Consider the following 23114-nt stretch of genomic DNA (forward strand, 5'->3'; position numbering starts at 1 on the left):
TTTTCATATATTGTTTAAAAAAATCAATTATGTCATATATCCAGGATAATTGGTAATCTACCTAAGTCATTAAAGGGGTGTTATGTACAATGAACACATAACTGATTATTTGTAAGAAGCGCTTCAATGAGATTATAATGAAAAGAAGATTGACAATAACTATGTGCGTTACAACGACATGAACGTTTTTAGTAGATAGTGGGTGTGCAAGGTTTATAGTAAATAGTGGGTGTGCAAGGTTTATAGTAGACCGTGGGTGTGCAAGATTTGTGGTAGATCGTGAGTGTGAAGGTTTGTGGTAGATCGTGAGTGTGCAAGGTTTATTGTAGACTGTGGGTGTGCAAGGTTTATAGTAAACTGTGGGTATGCAAAGTTTATGGTAGATCGTGGGTGTGCAAGGTTTGTCGTAGATCGTGGGTGTGCAAGGTTTATTGTAGATAGTGAGTTTGCAAGGTTTACGGTTGATCGTGGGTGTGCGAGGTTTATTATAGTAAACCGTGGGTATGCAAAGTTTATGGTAGATCGTGGGTGTGCAAGGTTTATGGTAGATCGTGGGTGTGCAAGGTATAAAGTAGATCGTGGGTGTGCAAGGTTTACGGTAGATCGTTAGTATGCAAGGTTTATGGTAGATCGTGGGTGTGCAAGGTTTATGGTAGATCGTAAGTATGCAAGGTTTATAGTAAATCGTGTGTTTGCTAGGTTTATGGTAGATCGTGGGTGTGCAAGGTTTATGGTAGATCGTGGGTGTGCAAGGTTTATGGTAGATCGTAAGTATGCAAGGTTTATAGTAGATCGTGTGTTTGCTAGGTTTATGGTAGATCGTGGGTGTGCAAGGTTTATAGTAGATCGTATGTTTGCAAGGTTTATGGAAGATCGTGAGATTGCAAGGTATATAGTAGATCGTGCGTGTGCAAGGTTTATAGTAGAGCTAGGGTGTGCAAGATTTATAGAAGAGCTAAGATGTGCAAGGTTTATAGTAGATCGTGTGTGTGTGTGTGTGTGTGCAAGGTTTATGGTAGATCGTGGGTGTGCAAGGTTTATAGTAGATCTTGGGTTTTCGAGGCTCATAGTATATCGTGGGTGTGCACGGTTTAAATGTAAAATATATCGTTTTTATGTAAATATTGTCATTTCATGCGGGTAAAATGACCATTAAAGTTCAGATATTATCTTATTTAGTCCGATGAAGTTTATATGACAATTGACTAACTTTGTTAGTACATAATAAACGATTATACTAACGATTCGTCTACTTCATGCAGACTAAACTTCTAATTCATCTGCAGCGTCTAGAGCTTGTTTTGAACGTCAAAAAGACAAATTACAACTAATTTCATGAACGTTTTGGCCGAGTCCGTGCTGTAATTGTGACCGTCTCTTACTTTTATCTTTTTATCCTAAATTTCATGTACATTGTAAGAATTCTGATGTACTAGTATACATTTGTAGGTTATCATAGTAAATAAGTCAAAGTGTAATTAGGGATTTCACATATAATGACTAATACAGACTTAGTTATTTGGTGTAATTCATAACTGGTTTAGTAATACATGTATTTCCTGACTTTTTTTAGTTATTACGGTTAATTACTAAAAAAGGAGACATTTTCACGCTTATTTACCAAGTACGAAAGCCCAGTGCGCTCATTTCTGTAGACTGAGTAAAACGTGACCAACGTGTAATAACAGAAATAGTTTATATATATTCTGAAAACACGAATTCATAATTTAAAAACTAGTGAAAAAATTGATGGAGATCGAGATTTCCTCTTTTTTTTAAATGTCTATCATTTGGTTGAAATTTATGTAGCATTGAGTTTCCTCGCTGTCATGGTGGTCATGAATATACTTCTCCTTGAAAGTAAAAGTATTTTGAATTGATGACAAGCAAGAACCTATCTATTTAGCGGCCGTCATTTTCTTATACCAAAGCTTAATGATGATTACTTTACAATCTAAGTGGACAGCTCGATAAGTATTGCCGTATAGTTAATGCGGGCAGGTTGATAAGTATCGCCGTATATTCATGGTGGATAGCTTAATAAGTATCGCGTATAGTTAAGGTGAACACTTTGATAAGTATTGCCGTATAGTCAAGGTGGACAGTTTGATAAGTATAGCCGTATAGTCAAGGTGGACAGCTTGATAAGTATCGCCGTATAATCAGGGTGGACAGCTTGATATGTATCGCCGTATAATGAAGGTGGACAGCTTTAAATGTGTCGCCGTATAGTCAAGGTGGACAGCTTGATATGTATCGCCGTATAATCAAGGTGGACAGCTTGATATGTATCGCCGTATAATGAAGGTGGACAGCTTTGAAATATGTCGCCGTATACTCAAGGTGGGCAGCTTGATAAATATATGCTTCTGTAAAATAACATATTATGCTACCTGTATTATTTATCGGCTTGCGTAACAAATAAATACTTCATGTTTTTGTCATTTCTATTGTTGAAAGTACTTGCGTCAACTTTCTCCAGAAATAATTTTACGGATTTTTCTTTCCATGGACATTCGAAAGATGATATCAATAAAAAAAACTGTAAAAAAGTGTTTGCGAGGCAGCATGACCTACATGTACAATCCACCGAAAATGGACAGAATTTTGTTAAATCCAGCAGCAAAAACAGGTTGTTCGCGTAAAACTTGTAAATTTTAAAGGGCTAATGCCTTATGAAATTCAATGTGTGTATGTTCTTGTTAATAGTACGTAAAAGTGTTGTTATAAGTAAAATTTGTCATATGTTGGTGTTCTTTATATAAATAATTCACTTTATTGAATACATGTTTACATGTAATACAAAGAAATGTTTCTGTTCTTTTTTTCAGGTATGCTTATAAATGACTTTTCAGTCAATAAATAAGAGTAAAATGGCTTATTAATACTAGAAATTACTTGTCATTACTGGTCAAATTATTTAATTAGGAATATTTTATTACACGTACATGTATTTACTAAACACACTGGAAATTATACATACGTTAAAAATAAATCCGTCTGTAGAAAACGAGGACGAGAATATCAACACAGAATTGTAATTGTTGAGCTAGAGGATCCAACACGAAAGAAAACAATCTGCAGCCAGGAACGAAAGTTGAAGAATAGTGCAGCATATAAGAAAGTTTACATTGACAATGACCTGCTGTTGGAAACCCGTATCTTTCAGAACAATATGAGAACAATCATGAAGGAAATGGGAAAAGAGGAAGACATGGTGTTCGTTGGAAACCGATTGGTACATTTGTTTGTTTGTTTGTTTGTTGGGGTTTAACGCCCGAGCAGCAATATTTCAGCTATATTCAGGCGATGAACATGAAGTGGGTGATAAAATGAACATGAAATGATGAAATGAAAATGTTTCACAAGGATAATGGGGTCGACAAATTTTGATTGCCACTGGAAATAGGGAGAGGTGGGTAGGGTCGGGCAATTTAGCCTCCTGTGGCGGAGCCCTATGGTTCCTACTCCGGGAGAATACCACAGTAGGGTTCTTTAACGTGCGAGGAACGTGACATCTTTCCCAACACGTGCACCACTATGGTTTGCGGTCAGGTTTTCCGTATTGTAGCTTGACAACCCCAGCATGTAACACACCAGGGGTACCCCATTCCACCACCTGGGGCACACAACCCAGTTGCTGTGTGGGCAGAGCGCCCTAGCTCCCGGCTAAGGTTCTGAGCACTTTTTAGTCGCCTTTTATGACAAGCTTAGCGCTGCTGCAGGCCTATTCTTTTGACACCCGGACTTGCACGGGTCCCGATTGGTACATAAACGTCATTAGGATAGATTGCGGTTAGGTGAATGGAACTGTCGTGGATGGTCAACACGGATAAGCGACGAATCGACGTTCCTAAAAACTAGTTCTTGAACACGTAAAATGTGGTATTTTTCCAATATGTGAAACATTTTTACGAAAAAAAAATGAGAAACTTAGCGTCACAGGATACAAGTGGATAGGTCAAAACAGGGAAAACTTACATAGAAATGCAGTGAGAGGATCAGGCGGAGTCGGTGCATTTATTCGCACAGATTATTTGATTCATTTGATATAGACGTAACGGATAGAAGTATAGAAGGAATATTATAGATAGAAGTATAGAAGGAATATTATAGATAGAAGTATAGAAGGAATACTATAGATAGAAGTATAGAAGGAATACTATGGGTATATTTTAAATGTATATATACAGATTTTATTATGTCGATTGGAATATGTTACTTGCCACCAAGTGTATCAACTAGGCTTAATGACCAAGAAAAGTTCTTTGAAAATTTAAGTTTATTGCAACCAAATGAAAGGAAAAACGATAATCTGTGATGACTTTAACGCAAGGTGTGGTTACAATACGGATTATATTGAAGGTATCGATGGTGTGGTTCCTAGGTCAATTATTGATTCTACCGAAAACCACAATGGAGATTTATTTTGTGATTTGCTTACTGATGTAAATTTTGCGATGTTAAATGGCAGTATAGGACAAAATGACTTAACGTATTTGTCACCGTCTGGTAGATCAGTGGTGGATTACATATGTGTACCATACGAGAAATTGGATCAGATTTTAGATTTTTATGTGTTACAAGTCAAGTCAAGTCAAATCAAGTCAACTTTATTTAAAGTCGATACATATCAAACAATAAACATAAGCTCTGTAGAGCTTTTAAAATCGACATTACTTCAGATTTAATTGATTCAGTTAATTACCATTCAGAAAGTATTCTCCATCATTCAGCTCTTGTCTGTGAAATCAACAGACCAACATAAACAATATGAGCAAAATGTAGTTGGTGATACGATAAAGCACAAAATGTGCCAGATAACTTCCTCAACGATGAAAATGTACAGGAATTGGTTCGAAATACAATTGTGAGAATAGAATACATGATTTACATAAATCGGGACTTTCAAAGTGCATATAACAAATTTCACGGCCTTATTCAACAAGAAATGAGCGACAAATTACCAGAAATACAACAAAATCGCAATAAAAAAGCAAAATCGTTCTACAAACCGTAATGAAATCAAACATTACAAGATCAGTGGAATATTGTGTGTGAAACGGAAAAAAACTTGGATGAGATTTCGAGGTCCGCTACAGCATAAAAAAGTACTGAGGGATATATATTGCGCTGAAAGAAAGTCATTTGATAGGATTAATCGGAAATTCAAACGTAAATATAACAAACAAAACAAAATGAGCCACAAGATCTGATAGAATCTTAATCTAATAGAAAGTATTGGCAAACTCGTTATCGTGAATGAACGAACTGTGAATATTGGCAAACTCGTTATCGTGAATGAACGAACTGTGAATATTGGCAAACTCGTTATCGTGAATGAACGAACTGTGAATATTGGCAAACTCGTTATCGTGAATGAACGAACTGTGAATATTGGCAAACTCGTTATCGTGAATGAACGAACTGTGAATATTCCATGGGAAACTGTGAATGCAGATGGTACGATAAAGAACGATAAAGATTCGGTTTTGAATACATGGAAAACGGAATTTGAAACTTTATGTAGCCAAAATGATAATACCGTAAACAACGATTATCCTGTTAACAACGATTATCCTGTTAACAGCGAATATTATGCAAATTTATTGGATTTAAATGATTTGATACGTGATGAAAAGTGCGTTATATATACCGGCTATTTCGAACTCGGCAAAGTCCCCGATCAGTTGACTTCTGGTATCATCAACTTCATTTTAAAACCGGGTACGAACGATAAACGTCCACCTACAAATTACCGTGGAATTACACTTAATCTGTACCAAGTAAAATTTATTGTAGTGTGTTAAACTCTCGTCTATGTTCACAATTAGAAGAGTACGATTACGATATACTGAGTAAAGAACAAAACGGAAACATATTTGCGAAGAACATATTTACAGCCTTATTTCAGTTATCGCAAATAAAAAATATCTAAACAGTTCACATTCGTCAGCTTAATAGACACGCGGAAGGCGTTCGATTCTGTGCCTAGAGACTTACTCTGTTACAATTTACGTCGTACTGGTGTTCATAGAAATTCCCTTTCAGCTATACAGTCACTATACGATAATGTCAAATACACTGTGCGGGTTAATGGTCTTCTGAGCATACCTCTTTATTCGGACGATATTGCGATGATAGTACCAAACGAAGATAGTTTACAGCGGATGTTGGATATAGTGTCGGACTGGTGTAGGCAATGGAAACTGAACGTAAATCCTTCCAAAAGCAACGTTGTGCATTTCGTAATCCATCAGTTAATCGCAGTGACTATAACTTTATCTGTTCCGGACAAAACCTGGAATATGCGAGTTCATATAAGTATCCAGGCCTGTGGTTAGACGAACATTTAACGTTTGACAAAGCCGTTAGAGAACTTTCGAAATCCGAGAGCAGGGCACTCGGTGCGTTATACGGTAAATTTATTAGTGTTGTTGGTATGACTCATTCAGAGTTTTCAAAACTGTACAGTTCTATGGTTGAGCCAGTATTATTTTATTGCTCCTGTATCTGGGGAACTAAAACGTATCCGGTCATAAACTGTGTTCAAAACAAAGCATCCAAATTATTCATGTCTGTAGGAAAGTATACGTCAAATACCGCCATAAGAGGTGACATCGGTTGGTCATCGTGTTTCACGAAACAGAGAACTGCTTGTATACGTTTATTGTGCAGAATATTACGAACCGATGATACGTGCCTCACTCGTAGGATTATCGAATGGACTACTAATAGACAAAAGGCCTAGTATGCCAAAGTGAAATAATTTGTACGCACAATCGGTGCGACCGATATTCCTAATGACACTCGATTATCTGCCAAAACTGTTATGCGAACGATTCGAGAACGATATGACGCTGTGGACAATGATAAATTTGTAAGAGACTTATTTAATGACACTAACAATGTTAACGGAAACAAGCTGCGGATATATCGTTTGTATAAAACCGAAGTGAAAACAGAAAATATTTAGAAGTACAACTTCCTAGACGTGTTCGTCGAATTGTTGTCCTGTTCCTTAAATGATCGCTGCCGTTGGCAATCGAGATAGGTTGATATGCCCGACGGCGTATACCACTAGAAAACAGACTGTGTCAACTCTGTGACTTGAATAAGTTAGAAAGTGAAAGACACTGTATGATGACATATCCTCTTTACGACGATATGCGATTTGAACTTTTTGAAATGGCAAAAAATGTTATTGCTGACTTTTACACTCTTGATGATAACAATAAATTTATTAGAATAATGTCATGTGATTAAATCCAGCCTTCTTTATTATATTCGATTTTTAACTTTTTTTCAGAGACGAAAGTTATTTTGTAATAGAGACATAATTAACCAATATTCTTTGATATAGTTATTCATGTCAGTGGTAAATAAATGTAGTTATTTATTTATTCATTTATTTATTTATTTTTAATTTTGATAACTAACGTTTAGTGCAGCTTATTATATATTCCAGTAAAGGTATAAGTTTTAATTGATTTTTAGTATTTGGAAATTAATCTTTTAGACACTCCTTTTGTTTTGAGAGGTATAATTTGAGATTGTAATATGTAGATATATTCTTGAATATTTTATTAAATATTTTAAACCAGTCTGATAACCCAGACAGCATGCCTCCATAGGGCAAACGTTGACTGATGGTCGGATCGTTGGCTTTTAGTTGGAGTTGGCAAGACAACGTTGGCCCAATGTAGTAGTCCGTAGTTATGGAAATATTTCTTTTTGATTTATTTTTAACCAAAATGGTTTTTACCTAAACACAAAACAGTGACAGGTATTATCATATGTCTATTCAATGCAAACAAATTGCAAATTTTCAATAATTAATACACCAATGGTCGTAGTACCTGCTAATCTTATAATGGATTTCTTTGTTTTAATCTTGTTAACTACAATCAGCTTGTCATTGGTATATTCTTAATGTAAACAATTTATATGGTAAACTGAGGGGGAAATATGAGCGTATACTCTGAAGAAGTGCACAGCATCAGCACTCTGCGACATGAAAAGGAAATATATAATAAAATTATGTTCTAATATCTTAAGGAATACAATCGTCTAACCAAATGGTTGGGTTATCGCTGGGCTTATGTTTGGCCAACATTGGGGATTCGTTGGGTCAGTGTTGGGCCAACATTGGGTACCCTACGTTGGCCCAACGTAAATGACTCCGTTGAACCAACGTTGGCCCAATGTAGAAATGCTGTCTGGGAATGTTTTAGCGACGAATAATATCCGAAATTATTTTTATAATTTAAATGTTTTTAGTTTTGTTTGTAAGTTAGTGCCTCGTTAGACTACTACGGCTGGATATTTGATCTTTTAAAAATGTGAAGTTTTATTGTAAATATTTCTTTGTATGATCAAATATTTGACATTATAATAAACTAATTATTTATTTATTTGTACACGTAATATTTAGTAATTACTCGGAAAACCCGATTACGCTTATTCAATCAGTCTAATGCACGTTTTGAATGTCTGACAACCAAAAACTACAGAAATTCTTAAGAAGTATACTGGTTTTAAAATTAACGAGATAAAAATAGCACCAGCATATGATTTAACAGTTAATGAAATGTTAACATCTTTCATTCTGATTACACACGTTGTGCTCCCCTGGGTTTGTTATATTACATTGATTAACGGAATAATTATATTGCTGACGATGGGTTTGACATTGGGGTATCAAGGTATTAGGGAAAATTTGATGGAATTGATTTTCAGAATGAAATTAAACGCCACCTTAAAGTTGCCGTGGTAAATTAATTAAGCTGATGGAAAGGTCGAACTTGGATATTATTCGATATTACCACAGATCACTTACCATACCAACGTATACACAGTGAATAAAATGTAAGATATGTGTAGGACTGATTTGTCAGCGTTTCCTACAAACAGACGTTTATCAACTGCATTTCATACCGTTTGCTAATCAAGTCAGTAAACGCATAAACATGTAAACAGCGTCCAAAACAAGTCGGAGACTGATAGAATTAAAAACAACTCAAATCGTTCTGTACCCATCTTGTAAGTTGACTTTTCGTGAAATTAAAATGCAGGCGTTATCTGCATTTTTAATTCACATTAAAGATAAATCACTATGGAAAATAGAGTTATCTCTCTTCTCATAGGGGATATTGTATGAATGCCAATGAACAGTCATCCAACAAAGGCTAAAGGCTAAAAACCACTAATTCCACTTCCCATAGGCTTCTATGCTAATTTCACAATATTCAATGGTTTCTCTGGACTTTACCTTAACTTTAACCTGCAGAGGACTATATATCAGCATGATTCTACATATGTCAGCTCACAATCCTCAGAATAGCATGTGGGGTTAGCAGACTTGCAGTGCAGTACTGGTCACCGGAAGTGAAGTGTCTATAAATAGCATGGGAAATCCCAGTGTTTTCACAAGATAGGGGTATATTTAGAAATCATTATGGAGATTAGGCTTCACATCACAAGAAGCAAAATGCACCTATAAAATATACAGAAACGTTTTTCCTTTCAGAAACTGTTTAAATTGTTTAAATGAGATGAAAACTTTTTTCACAGCACTATGAGGAACAGGGGTAATTTCTGCGTAGGACTATTTTTGCGTACGTTCCAAATGCTCATTGGTTGAATTGGTGGTCTGTAACCTAAACAACGAACAAGTAAACTTCTAGGTCACCACACGGTCTACAATGATACATGTAGGCAAAACCTATACCATAAAACAAGCTGTAAAAGGCCCCAAAACAAATGAAGTGAAACTATTCAATCGACCCAATCTATAAAACAAACGAAGTGAAATTATTCAATCGACCTAATATATAAAACAAACGTTAAACGTCAACCACAGACTCGGGACAGGCACATAAAGAATGTGGCGGGGTTAAAAATGTTTGTGAGCGCTAACCCTCCCCTAACATGGGAAGGTTGGAAAAATACGAAACTATAAAACTCTGTTTAATTCGGATTTAATTCTTGAGATCGATATAGATTATAAACACTTTAACAAATAGGACAAATGACAACAAGCTGTATCTACCTCGAAAGAGTACTGGCCTTTTCTGCAAACTACTTCAAAATCCCAAAACAACTGATTAGTACACCTTGTTTACTCAAACAAAAAGTAATCAGAGGAACCAAGGTTATAGCGGTAATAAAAAAAAAGTCAAAGACCACACATGGAAAACAGACATACACAACAAAGAACATAAAATAACTAAAGTCATACATAAAAAAGTAATCAAAGCAAATGAGCAAGTCGGACTCCACTAAAAACTGGGAGCTGGGACCAGGTGCACCGGTAGGGTAAGCGTCCTCTGCTTTTCTAGAAACACCCGCCGAGTTGCTCATAAAAAAGTCAAGTCTGGGGTAGACGAAAGAGGAAAGGAAATCTATGACACATGGCGCAGATGGATACACTGTAACGATCCACGAGTTCATGATGACGCCTATAAAACTTTTGTAGTGATGACTTCAATCTTGTAGCAGCATAACCTTGTTCCAGAAGCCTATTTGTTAGAATTCTAGCGCGACACAAAAAGTCTGCGTATTTTAGGAAAGCTCGGGCATAACGTATGAGTTGTGATATGAACACTCCATACGCAGGTGCTGAAGAGATGTTGCCCAAATGAAAGAAAAGTTGACAATTCTTAATGAAAAGTCATTATGTTTGTCGTAGTTGGGTCAATAGTTTTCTTTCCCATCGATTTCTAAGTTCAGGTCAAGATAAGGGCTGACTTCACAGTGTCTGTAGTATCCCTTATCTCAAGTTCTTTTAAGACTTAAAGTAAACCAAGGTCTTCGTGCAATAGATCAAAAGCAATGATGGCACATTTGCATAATCATGTTACGTGAGATTCGTTATAAATCTTGAACTTTGTGAAAGAATTCTTAAACGCTACCGGCATATTAGAAAACATCGAATAGAATAATTTGTAAAGGATGATTACCCTGTTATCTGTATGTTAATCAACGACATTTCATGTTTACTTTGTCTACATGACATAGACCACAGGCTTGCTCCCACTATCAAATATGCAGCCCAGTAGTATATAAGCGATCTCAAGTCCGCAGTAGTTTCACCTTCGGTCCAAGTGATTGTAGAAATATGGAGTTTGAATGTTTAAATCATTTTGCTGATTTGCCCCGTGCAGGTCCGGGTGTCAAAAGAATAGGCATGCAGCAGCACTAAGCTTGTCGTAAAAGCCGGAGGCCAGGCGCTCTGCCCACAGAGCAACTGGGTTTTTCCCCCGGGAGGTGGAATTGGGTACGGAAAACCTGACTGCAAACAATAGTGGTGCACCGTGTTGGGAAAGATGCCACGTTTCTCGCACGTTAAAGAACCCTACTGAAGTAGTCGATAGCACTATGAATCTTTACGCTCCGCCACAGGAGGCTAAATTGCCCGACCCGACTCATCCCTCCTTTTTTCTTGTGGCTATCAAAATTTGTCGACTCTATTATCCTTGTGTCTCATCCCTTTTGTCATTTCATCATCAACATTTCATGTTCATTTTATTATCCCATTTCATGTTCATCGCCTGAATATAGCTGAGATATTGCTGCTCGGGCGTTAAACCCCAGTAATCAATGAATCAATCAATCATTTTGTTGATTTAATTAGAAGTATTTGATGGTGATACCTGTGTTTATTCATTAGATTCACCATTTACCAGGTGATTGCTGAGCAGTAAATATTGATATATATGTATTTAATTTTATTTGAAAAAAATGAGTTGAAGCGAGGCACCTCCAAATCTTGGATCACGCTTATTGTTGTTATATACTAGTGGGGCTGCATATTTGATAGTGGGAGATAGAGTATCACCATTCAAAGCAATTTGTACTACATATACCTGTGCATTTAATTTGATTTACTAAAAAAAGTGAAAAAGAACCTAGCAATTGAAATTCAATATTAACTAAACTGCCATTCTACCAAATGTAACTTACTATAGTAAATACATGTACATGTATCAATCAAATCAAAGAGATACATATTTTTCAAAAAAGAATTTTTTCTAGATTTTTAAAACATAAATACTTGTTAACTTGTCGTTTGTGTTTAAATAAGCATTATTTCAACAATAACATAATAGACAACATAACGATGAAAAGTGATCATTTCTTTTTCCGAAATTTCCTCTCTTAAACACGTCATGGTAAAAGGAAGAAAGTCGGTAGTTATTATGTATATGACGAAGAAAGCCTGGGTGTACAGTGTACAGCAAGGCTGTGTGTAGGACGTAGATGGCCCGGATGTACATTGTAATGTAAGGTTTTGAGTAAGACGTAGATGACCCGGGTGTACAGTGTATTATAAGCTGTGTATATGTCGTAGATGGACCGGGTGCACAGTGTATTATAAGGCTGTGTATAGGACGTAGATGGTCGGGGTGTACAGTGTATCGAAATGCTGTGTATAAGACGTAGATGGCCCGGGTGTACAGTGTATTATAAGGCTGTGTATAGGACGTAGATGGCCCGGGAGCACAGTGTATTATAAGGCTTACAGTGTGTATAAGCTGTTGATGGCCCGGGAGCACAGTGTGTTGTAAAGATATGTATAGGACGTGGATAGCCCGGGTGTACAGTGAATCGTAAGGCTGGGTATGGGACCTACAATGTATATTGCCCCGGTGTACAGTGTATAGGACGAAAATGGTCCAGGTGTACAGTATATCGTAAGGCTGTATATAAGACGTAGATGGCCCGGGAATACAGTGTGTTATAATCTGTGCATAGGTCGTAGATGGGTAAATATTTGATAATTAAAAATTTTTAATTCTATAATTTTTACGACCTCTCTTTGAAGTTTGTTATTAGATACCTAGTATACATGTTCCTGATTGGTCACACCTGATTAATTTTTTACCTGGTAAAATTACAGAACATTTATTCACTTTCGGTTGATATCGCATGATTAGACACATCTAAATTTACCCACCCTTTCACCCTTTATGTATACAGTACTAATTTAATTGTTATACAGTTATCATTTTATCAGCTGTTTGCTAAATGTACTTCTTTAGTCTTTTGCAGAGTGTGTTTTGTGTCAGAAGGATGTGATGTGCTTTAGGACTATTAATTTGTTTGAATTATGAACTTTTTACATAACGAAATTGAATTTTCGGCAAAATATTATTATCAATTATTTTGCGTTTTGTCTTATTCTTGCCTTAAGATTTATTTGAGAATATGCCTCATGTTATTTTGATTTTGTGGAGTTATACTGATATCTAAGTTGAAAAAAGGGAGGATTGAATTGACCGGGTGTACAGTGTATTATAAGGCTGACAGTGAGTACAAGACGTAGATGGCCTAGGTGTAGAACGTAGTAGCCCGGATGTACAGTGTGTAGTAAGGCTATAGAAAGGACGCCCATACCCCAGATAAACAGTTGAATAAGTATGACATTATCATACAAAATATGTTACGTGTACGGCATTATCACAGTAAATCTCTCAACGGACAGATACATTTGTACATTTTGCCTGTAACATTGATACACATTGATAGAATGCCTGGAGGCGCACGATGTATATAGGATTTACATTTGTTATGATTTACTCAAGTAAAACTTGGCGTGTTAGGACCAAACACTATATAGCCAAGGTATATAATTAAAAATGGCATAAAACTGAACTGGACCACGCTGTATACTGGACTGGACCACGCTGTATACTGGACGTATGTTTAGTGGTTATATATGTTTATATGTTTTAAACATGGCAATACAGCTTCGTTAAGCAAATTACTTGGTCAAGAATGTACAAGATCCCTCGAAGCATGTCGACAAACAAAAGTCACAGCAATACAAAAACTAATGTATACACATATTGTGATAAAAAAACCTTTCTTGGCCTAAATTTATTATTGGAAAAACATGAAAGGAACAAGATAATGAATAATGACAGTACATGAAGCATACAAACTATGGAATTGAAAATGAACCCCAAAAAGGTGTTTGTCTATAGTAAACTGACAATCAATTCATTGACAAGTCAAATAAACCTTTTTATATTTTACTATATCACTTGCAAATACACCGTAATCGATGAATTATACATCAAATATTATGTTGAACATTTAAGACAAAACATCAATTTTTCAAAATCGTCACAACATATTAGCAAAATTCTTGAATTGTGAATGCATGATTTTGACTGTTATTTGACTATATGTAAGTTTGATTAACTTCAAGGATTAATATGTGGGGTATTTGTTTTACGGTATTACTAAAAGTCTACCACAAAGCACGGAAAGATCGGTACTCCTCACCAAAAAAGTTAACTAAACCGTTGATTAGGCGTTAAGGATAGCATTTTCTTATATTAACATTCAATTTGATTCGCTCATAGGGTCTTTACATAGAAATTAAAACACTATGTTTAAAAGCAGCAGTCTGTGGCATGACGTTGGTAGTGTCATTGCATGACTTATGATGTACCGTGGTTCTCAATGGGAAGAATCGGGATTGATTTTACATGTACATGCGATTGGAGCATAACTTTTTGTAGGTTTAAATAGGTTTGAGTTGGCATGTCAATTAACTGCTAGAAGTCCTTAGTATGTACATTTGTGTAATTTCGAACTGATTTAAGTGTGTTTAATTGTGTAATATTATTTTCCATAGAGACCAAATGTTAAAAGGTGGGTGTGATCACGCCAAAGTACTTTAAACCCGCCATATTTTTGTGCCTGTTCTAAGTCAGGAATGTCAGGCCTCTTTATGACTTATTTCTTTCTTCACCATTAGATTATTTTTATGTAATTTGCGTATTTAGGGCAACGACATGAATTACGCTGTACCTGTGTATAATGATGTTTTGGGGCTAGCTGCAGCCTGCCCTGTGATATCAGGGTTTCCTCGTCGAACTTTAGTCCGAATTTCCTATGACCCTGCAACACTTGTCTTTTGTATTTGGATACTGATATGCCGACATACCAATATCCAAATAAAAAAGAGAAGGGTTGCAGGGTCAGAGGAAATTCGGACTAAAATAACTTCAAACGTATGACGACGAGTCATTTTATCAGATTCTGTTTGCAGGCTTCCTGATACTTATATAGATGACGTCGATTTATTTAACGTCAGACGTCTAAGCCATATTCATGTGTTAAGCCGTTATTGGAAGTCAAATCTTGTAGCTCAGTTGCCAAACCATTCCATCTAGCAAACATCTTAGTCAAATGTTTGTTTTAAAAATCAGTTTATCCAGTATTTAAACGAACATACAGTGGTATACATAACAAAACTATAGTATACTACAATAGGAAGTCACTTTCCATACTACCTAGACATTCCTTCATTCGGATGAATGAAACATACATCGTCTTTAAAGGAAAACCAAACTTCTGGTCATGACAAATTATAATAAAAAAATCAAATTCACGTTACATATACGTTTGTATTTACCTAAGACTTATTAGGAATTTGTGGACTAACATAATTCAAACTGCAATTACAGTATTAGTACAATTCATGTGACCAAAATATGCATGTATAATTACAAAACTTACAGAAAGAGTTTAAAAAATTGCACAACCCGTTCATGCCTAGGTGCGTAGAAAAAATGAAATGAAACCTAAAGAAAATACACAAATTATAAAAAATAAAAAAGTAAATAAAAAATAAAACAATAAAACAATAAAAAAAAGTAAACAGATCACTGAAAGTACAAAGTGTTATCACTGGTATAAATAACAAATGAAAAAAAAACTGTGATCAATGTTCACTAAATTGATACCCATGCTTCTCAAAGACTAAGTCTATGTCTATTAAAAACCCAAAAACATTCAGATCAAAAGTTAAAGTAAGGGGTACATAACTTACTTAATAAAGATTTTTTATAGTTTCAATTGTTTCTATTTTGATATGTAATAATTTCTCTGGAATTTCTTCAGGGAGAATTCGATTTTTTCCTGAATCAAGCTTAAAAATTTCCAGAGGCCTCTCTGCTGGCTCGCCATACTGGATCAATAGAGAGTGTTTTAAACTTGACTGCTGTATGACCAATCTCATCATTATAAATCCTAAAAAAAAATAAGTTGTTCTGGTAATCGTCTGGATACTTCATTATACAATAAAGGCAAAATACAAAATGTACTAGTATTAAATGGAATTATTTTAAAATATGCTCCTTTTTTTTATTTCACAGGAATAAAACGAACTCGGTTTAAGGAACGTATATTGATCCTAAACCATGTTATAGACCCACGTATGTCACCGTTCTAATGACAACACCAACCACATCACTATTTGCATATTATATAGAGCTCCGAAATTTTATCTCCGCGTTCCAAATTTCAAGTTCCTAACCAAGTTTATTATCTACCTATCACACTGTCCTTCATGTATGTAATGACCTATTGTAGTTTCCATGGAATTGGAAGTCCTGTTTAAAAGTTCAATTAATAAAATAATATAAAATTTTCCACTGGTGAAAAGTATAATCCACATATGTATACTGTTGTCACTGGTTCAACTGTTGGAACTAGTCGCTGGGACTGTTTTACGACTGACTGTAGCTCTGGTAAAGTTATTGCCTTGTTTGTTTTTAAAGAGTGGCTTATCTTTGAAAACATTTGGTCAACATCCTCATGTGTATGGCCAAAGATGAGAAATGATATGTAAGCCTAAAATGTTAAAAAGTATCTTATCACATGACCATAAAATAGCTTTATGAACATTTGGAGATAAATTCTTTTACTTACAACAGTTTATGAAAATAACAGAATTGATACACTTGTAAAAACAGTCTTTTATCGGTTGCAGATTGTGCACCTGGTCTATGCTCCCATTTTTAGTAGAGTCCTAGTTGCTCATTTACTTTTGTTTCTTTGTATGTATTATTTTAGTTACTTTATTTTCTTTATATTACCCATGTCTGGTCTTGTCCCTGGATTATATTCTTTTCCGCTAGAATCGTGGTTACCTTGGTTACTCTTTAAAATGCTTAACAAAACCACGGTACGACCAGCTTAAATAACCCTATTCCACTTACACTTTAACGGCATACATGTACAACCCTAAGTAACCGGTGCATTATTGCACTTAATATACTAAAAAAGAAACAGGTACAACAATTAAGTTACGGCTTCATTAATACACTTATCTCAAGAAACGACCAACTGAAAGAGATGGATATATTAAACTTACCCCAGAAAATATCTTCATTTTGATTAGATAAGCAACCATAGCAAGGACGAACTTGTTTTTGTTTTCCCTGAAGATTTATATAAGAGACACTTTTTAAATTACATAATTAAAATAATAGAATTAAATATAATCAACATTACAATGAGTCTTTTTAAAACAAGTATTTGACCGAAAGTTAAAATACGAGCATACCTACTATCAATTGAAAGTCCTTTGTCATCGTGACAATGCAAACTAAATGTAGTAAACTTTTAAGGGAAAATTACTTGATTTGAGTTTCTTCATTACTTCTATAAAATTCATGAAAAAGAATCTTATGTTTTTAATTATATTCCATTGTGACACATTGTGGAAACTTATAATATTTGTTATCACTATATGCATAATTTTCTGGATTGATACATATACAGTTTAGTAATGATGTATTATCCAATTGTATATATAAAGTAGGTGGTAGGCGTCCTCCGTCACACGCTTTTATTAGTAATGATGTATTATCCAATTGTATATATAAAGTAGGTGGTAGGCGTCCTCCGTCACACGCTTTTATTAGTAATGATGTATTATCCAATTGTATATATAAAGTTGGTGGTAGCCGTCCTCCGTCACACGCTTTTATTAGAATGTTTAACAGACAAGTCAATGTTAAATTTGTATTGTGCTTGAACTGATTCAAATCTATGAATTAATGTTTGCCTCTACCATGAAAAATTCTTCCAGTCATGTGTGTCCTCAATTTTTGTGTTCCAGCATTCTAAAATAACAAGTTACATGTATATGAAAATTGAACTAATTTTAAACGAATTGAAGTTGAGTAGACGAACGGCAATAATTCTTGTAAAGGATAACAAAACAAACTGGTAGACGAAACTACTTGGCTGGCACAAAGATTAATTTTTTTTTTTTTTTTTTGGGGGGGGGAGGGGGAAATGAGAAAAAAACAGTGTTCAACGTGTTCAACGTGAGAACGCACTTGTAATTCTGTTTAAGCAGGATGGCATTCGGTATCTTTGTACACTAGGATCTCGGTCACAAAACGAAGTAACATAGGACCTAATAAAGCCTTAACATATATTTCCTATCACAATAAAAAGAGATAAGCCTGGAATTAAAGTTTTAAACTCTTTATCGTTCGGTGTTCTCTCTTGTTTTTGCTTTGTCGTTGTTCTTTGTTTTTTTTTTGTCTGGCCATAAATTTATTTGACTGACTTTAATTTATATGTGTAAGATTATAAGGTACGACTTCGCTAGCTTGCTAACAGAAATACAGTAACAAACATAAGCTTTTTTTCTCAATGAGTACTCCGAGTTGTTTCTTACGTTCTTGAAATCTAATCAGTTTTTAACTCCATAAAAAGACAGTTTACTTTGATTCAGTGCATTGAAGCAAAATTAAGTTCTCATGTGTGCATTAAGTTTTCTTACATAAAAAAGAAACAGAATGTACTTGTGTTATCATTTTGTAAAGGCATTCATTCCCCAAAGATATCAATAGGTCGAATTGTATAGTGAAGAATGGTATTTATTTTTGACATACGATATTTACATTAACAAAAGGAAAACGATTGTTATTTTGTAGTAATAATTATTCATGCAATGAAGGGATAACGTTTCACTTTGATTTACAATTCTGCTGGCATACATTGTACGCGGATAATCTAACTCACTGACAGCATCATTCGTTTTAAAGTACAAATATGAAGTATCAGAGATAGATAATACAGGTAAAAAATATGAGAGAGGTACCAATGGACTACAGATGCATAGCTTTCAAAGGGACAAATTTGTATCAGCTTAACACTTGCAAGCATGCCTTATTCAACTACAAAAGTCGGTGCATACCTTCCATCAGTACCGTTTTTAACTATCTTCAACTAATCGTTCAGATTAGATAGGCTCTTGATCTATAATGAATTGAGTTGTAAATTGTTAGTAGTATTCTCCTTTTTTGAACGAACGTCGACTTTATATATATAGTACTACCCCTTTCAAGATTTGTTAAACTATTTTAAAACGGTTCCCTGCGTGCGAATAAGCCACTTACACGAGTGATTTGCGAGTGCTTTACGATGGGTTACTGAGAATAAATGCGATGCCTGTACAAAAGCAGATTAACAGTTTGATATTCATTGCAATTAAATATGAGCAGTTTAAGAATGCATACGACATTGGTAAGAATAATTGCTAGTCCAGTGCGAATTTTTACTATTTAATCTAAACTTTTACGGATAGTTAAAGAATATTTAACGACAACCTACTGATTTTTTACGAACACTTGCGGTTTGGTTAAGAACGGTTAAGATTTTGCAATGGGGTTGCATTTTTGTCATATGAATTTAAGCCATACAGCCTCATGCTACGGGGCGCCGAATGGGACTCTTGTGGTTTTGTACTAAAAGTTCCATTTTGTACAGACAAAAATGAGTTCAGATTAACAAAATTTATAACATACTACACATTTTCTTTTTTGTGACACAAAATTGAATTTTGTCTAAAAAAAACCGAATTTCTCCATTACAAAATTGAAGTGATCATAAAACAAGTATTGGTAACATAGTTTTGCACGACAAAAATAATTTTGTTATGCAGAATTCAATTTTGTGTACACAAAATTGATGTTTATTACAAAAAGTCCCATTCGGCGCCCCGTACATGCGTTCGTCGATTGAACATTTGACATGTTTTACGAGAGGGAAAAAACAAAACGAAAATTCCTTCGACAACCTCACACTCTTCGTCCTGGACAAAGTATTCGTGTATACAAGTGTATATGCAAAGTAATCCATCGAAGCACTTTCGAACACTACTCACAATCATGTCAACTTGCTAAGAGTTATTTACTTAGAAATCGACAGTAAAGGAAAACTATTGATCAAACTTTACAACAAACGTGATGACCTTTCTTTCATCTGTGGCAACATCCTTCAGCACCTGCGTATGGAGTATTGATATCTCAACTCATACGTTATGCCAGAGCTTGCCGAAACTACGCGGACTTCTTGTATCGAGAATTCTAATAAATAGGCCTCTGGAACAGGGCTATGTTGCTACAAGTTTGAAGTCATCACTACAGAAGTTTTATGATCGTCATCATGAACTCGTGGATCGTTACGGTGTATCCATCTGCACTATGAAAATTAATTTGTTCAACGTGTCATAGTTTTCCTTTCCTCTTTCGACTACCCTGGACTCGACTTTTTATGGGCAAATCGGTGGGTGTTTCTAGAAAAGCAGAGGACGCTTACCCAACCGGTGCACCTGGTCCAGGCTGAGTCCGAGTTGCTCATTTGCTTTTGTTACTTTGTATGTATGATTTTAGTTACTTTATGTTGTGTATGTCTGTCTGGTCTTTGTTCCCGGGTTGCATTCTTTTGATTACCGCTATAACCTTGGTTCCCTTGATTACTCTTACTAATGCTTACAAGTAGAATACGAATGAATATTTGCAATATACTACGGATTGATTATTCCTAAGGATTCGTAAGAAAGATTCGTGTATAAGGGGTATTAAGTTAAACCTTTTTGTCTACCCTGTTACTTTCCTCGTCTATTTTCAGCGGATCGTTTTATTGTGTTTTAATACATTATTTCGGAGTCTCTGGGGTTAGCCTAGAGGCATAGGATGCTCAGTTAGTCCATACCTTTCCCGTGCTCTTCTTATACAATGTAACAAGCTCAACAAACGGTGTATGCTGCTTGTCTCCTATATTTGAAGAGGGTATTGAACGTCAGACGTTGTTTGAAACTTGACCATGCACTTTTCTATGGCAAGTAAACATATACAAAATTGATTATTTTGTAAGAATCCTTCTTAAGTATATCACATATCTAAATTTAATGAAAATCAAAGCTTCACCGAGCACAGCATTATACGACCGCGTCATCTTAACTCATTTAGGGGTAAATGTGCATGGACACCACACTAATATTTTGACACACATAAAATGTGCAGTTCATCATGAACACAACAACTGCATGGTTTGGACACAATAATGCACAAAACATAAAATTTAATTGAAGTAGAAAAGAATTTTGCTTAAGGGTTGTTCCAAAAACTTTTGCCTTCGATCACTATAATTTGAAATCCGTAAGAGATATCTGAAATCAGACTAAAAAACTCAGACAGGAATTTTCATTAGAAATCTAATGAAAAGAAAACAAAATAGGACATATTATAAATGGTTGATTTTTTGGCCAGATTTGAAAATTACTCGAAAACTATGAGAGATCACGTATCTTTATTCTGATTAGACAGAGAATTTAAGGTATTGTCTCCACTTTAATTATTATCGTGTTAGGAACACATTGAGAACATAATCTACCAAATATGTCAATTAATATATAAATGATCACCTGTTTTCTACTTTTAGTCCCTTATATTATTTTCAAAGGGGTGGGATTATAATATCTCAAACAAAGAATTGTTTCATTAATACCTGTAACTTCTTACCTTTAACTACGCTTGTCATGTTGTCTTTTATGTGAATTTTTTTTCACGACCCCATTCAAAGCATCAACTCTAGCTCATGCAAACTTTAAAAACAAGAGGAATCAACGTTTTTTTCTGCAAAAAATAGATAAAAACATTACAAATAGGTATATATATAAAAGGTGAGATGTGGTATGATCGCCATTAAGACCAAAAAGTCAAGCAGCCAACAATTAAACTTATATACGAGTCACCACGTGGTCTTCAATGATGGGTATACGAGTCACCACGTGGTCTTCAATGATGGGCAAAACACATACCATAATGCAAGATGTAAAATGTATCAGTTTGTTAAAATCAACCTGGATATAACAAGGATACATGATAACTTGTAGAGCATTTGCTATAGTCAGGTACATGGGTGTCATGATTATAGAAAACTGAACATGTACATATACCCATTGCTATAAAGAGCACGCAAAATTTAGCATAGTAGTCGTATTGCAGATGATCATGTGAATGGTGAAATTAATCAGTCATATACCTTTTATATGATACTTATGAGTATTTAAATGATAACACTATGTCTACAAAAGGTAATCATTTTCAAGAAAAAAAAATATCAAAGGATCGCACATACGAACATTCGTACAATGCATACTTATTTTGTTCTTGATATACATGTACACAGCAGTATTGCTCTTAACCTTCAAGCCTGTAGATTACCAATTATACATGTACCTGCATATTAACTTCTGGTCTATCCGATATTCTTGGTTCTTCTTGTTTTTTATCATTAAAAAATTAGAAGTTAATCTTAAGAGTTCAATAAGTTTGGTCATCCTCTCTGGACCTTCTGCATAGCAGAGTAACTTCTGTCTCCAAAACAAAATGTCCCCAACAGTAAATAATTTGTAACAATTGGCTTTGCAACTACATTGTCCTTGAAGGTCTCTTATGACAGATTCCTTATCCAGAGCCTGCTGTCTTCTTTATAATTTATGATCATGAACTTCAACAAAATTTAGCGTACATGTATCTTCAACAGCAAACTAGTTATTTTTTTCTGTAATTGTCTTGCATGTGTAAATGTAGGTGGTAATAGAAAAGTTGACGGATGGTCACCTTGTATGTGAATAAAATACTTAATTTTTCTCGAAAACGCTGAGCTGTATCGATATGTTAATATGTTTATAAAATGAAGATACTACAAAATATGGTGACATTAAACATGTCCACTGTTCTGTTTTGGTTTTATAGAAAGTGACAAGAGCTCGTTAGTGTCCTGAGCTATCTTAACAACTTGACGAAATTCAAACGAAATTCAAAGCGAAATTCAACAGAAAGAAATTCGACTTGTCCAACTTGAATCCCCTGTCCTCAGTTCTAATGACTTTTTTTTTTAAAGAAGGCTCCAACATGACTGACAATTTCAGAGGCTGGACTAAGAATAAATATTGATAACATTTCCATTTTATCTAAATTTTTAAAGAATGGAGTATGATTATTGAT

The 23114-nt window shown here is 35.0% G+C and overlaps 1 protein-coding gene across 3 annotated transcripts; it reads right to left on the minus strand.

The window, feature by feature from the left end:
• Positions 1–14138: 14138 nt before the first annotated feature.
• Positions 14139–22320, minus strand: LOC148602222 (uncharacterized). 3 transcript variants are annotated; one of them, XR_015916790.1, is made up of 7 exons: positions 21624–22320; positions 20815–20876; positions 19016–19077; positions 17876–17927; positions 17174–17240; positions 16350–16650; positions 14139–16047 (listed from the first exon to the last, which is right to left on the minus strand). XR_015916790.1 is itself a non-coding variant. In XM_088553349.1 (6 exons), exons 3-6 carry the CDS (start codon positions 19020–19022, stop codon positions 16426–16428), a joined length of 351 nt encoding a protein of 116 aa, XP_088409475.1. In that variant the 5' UTR covers positions 19023–19077; positions 20815–20935; positions 21624–22320; the 3' UTR covers positions 14139–16425. The 3 variants fall into 3 exon arrangements, 1 of the variants encoding a protein (XP_088409475.1); XR_015916789.1 differs by having other exon boundaries at positions 20815–20935; XM_088553349.1 differs by having other exon boundaries at positions 14139–16650; positions 20815–20935.
• Between the last annotated feature and the right edge of the window lie 794 nt (positions 22321–23114).

This window comes from Perna viridis, chromosome 11 (genome assembly GCF_037379345.1).
Source record: "Perna viridis isolate PV_CMFRI_1.1 ecotype Kerala chromosome 11, ASM3737934v1, whole genome shotgun sequence".
Taxonomy (NCBI): domain Eukaryota; kingdom Metazoa; phylum Mollusca; class Bivalvia; order Mytilida; family Mytilidae; genus Perna; species Perna viridis.

Excerpts from the sequence above, each read along its gene's own strand:
- LOC148602222 (XM_088553349.1), bottom strand. Across the intron at positions 17,241-17,875 it reads GACTGGAAGAATTTTTCATG|GGAAAACAAAAACAAGTTCG; the intron begins GTAGAGGCAAAC and ends ATAAATCTTCAG. Across the intron at positions 16,651-17,173 it reads AAATGAAGATATTTTCTGGG|GCTTACATATCATTTCTCAT; the intron begins GTAAGTTTAATA and ends TTAACATTTTAG.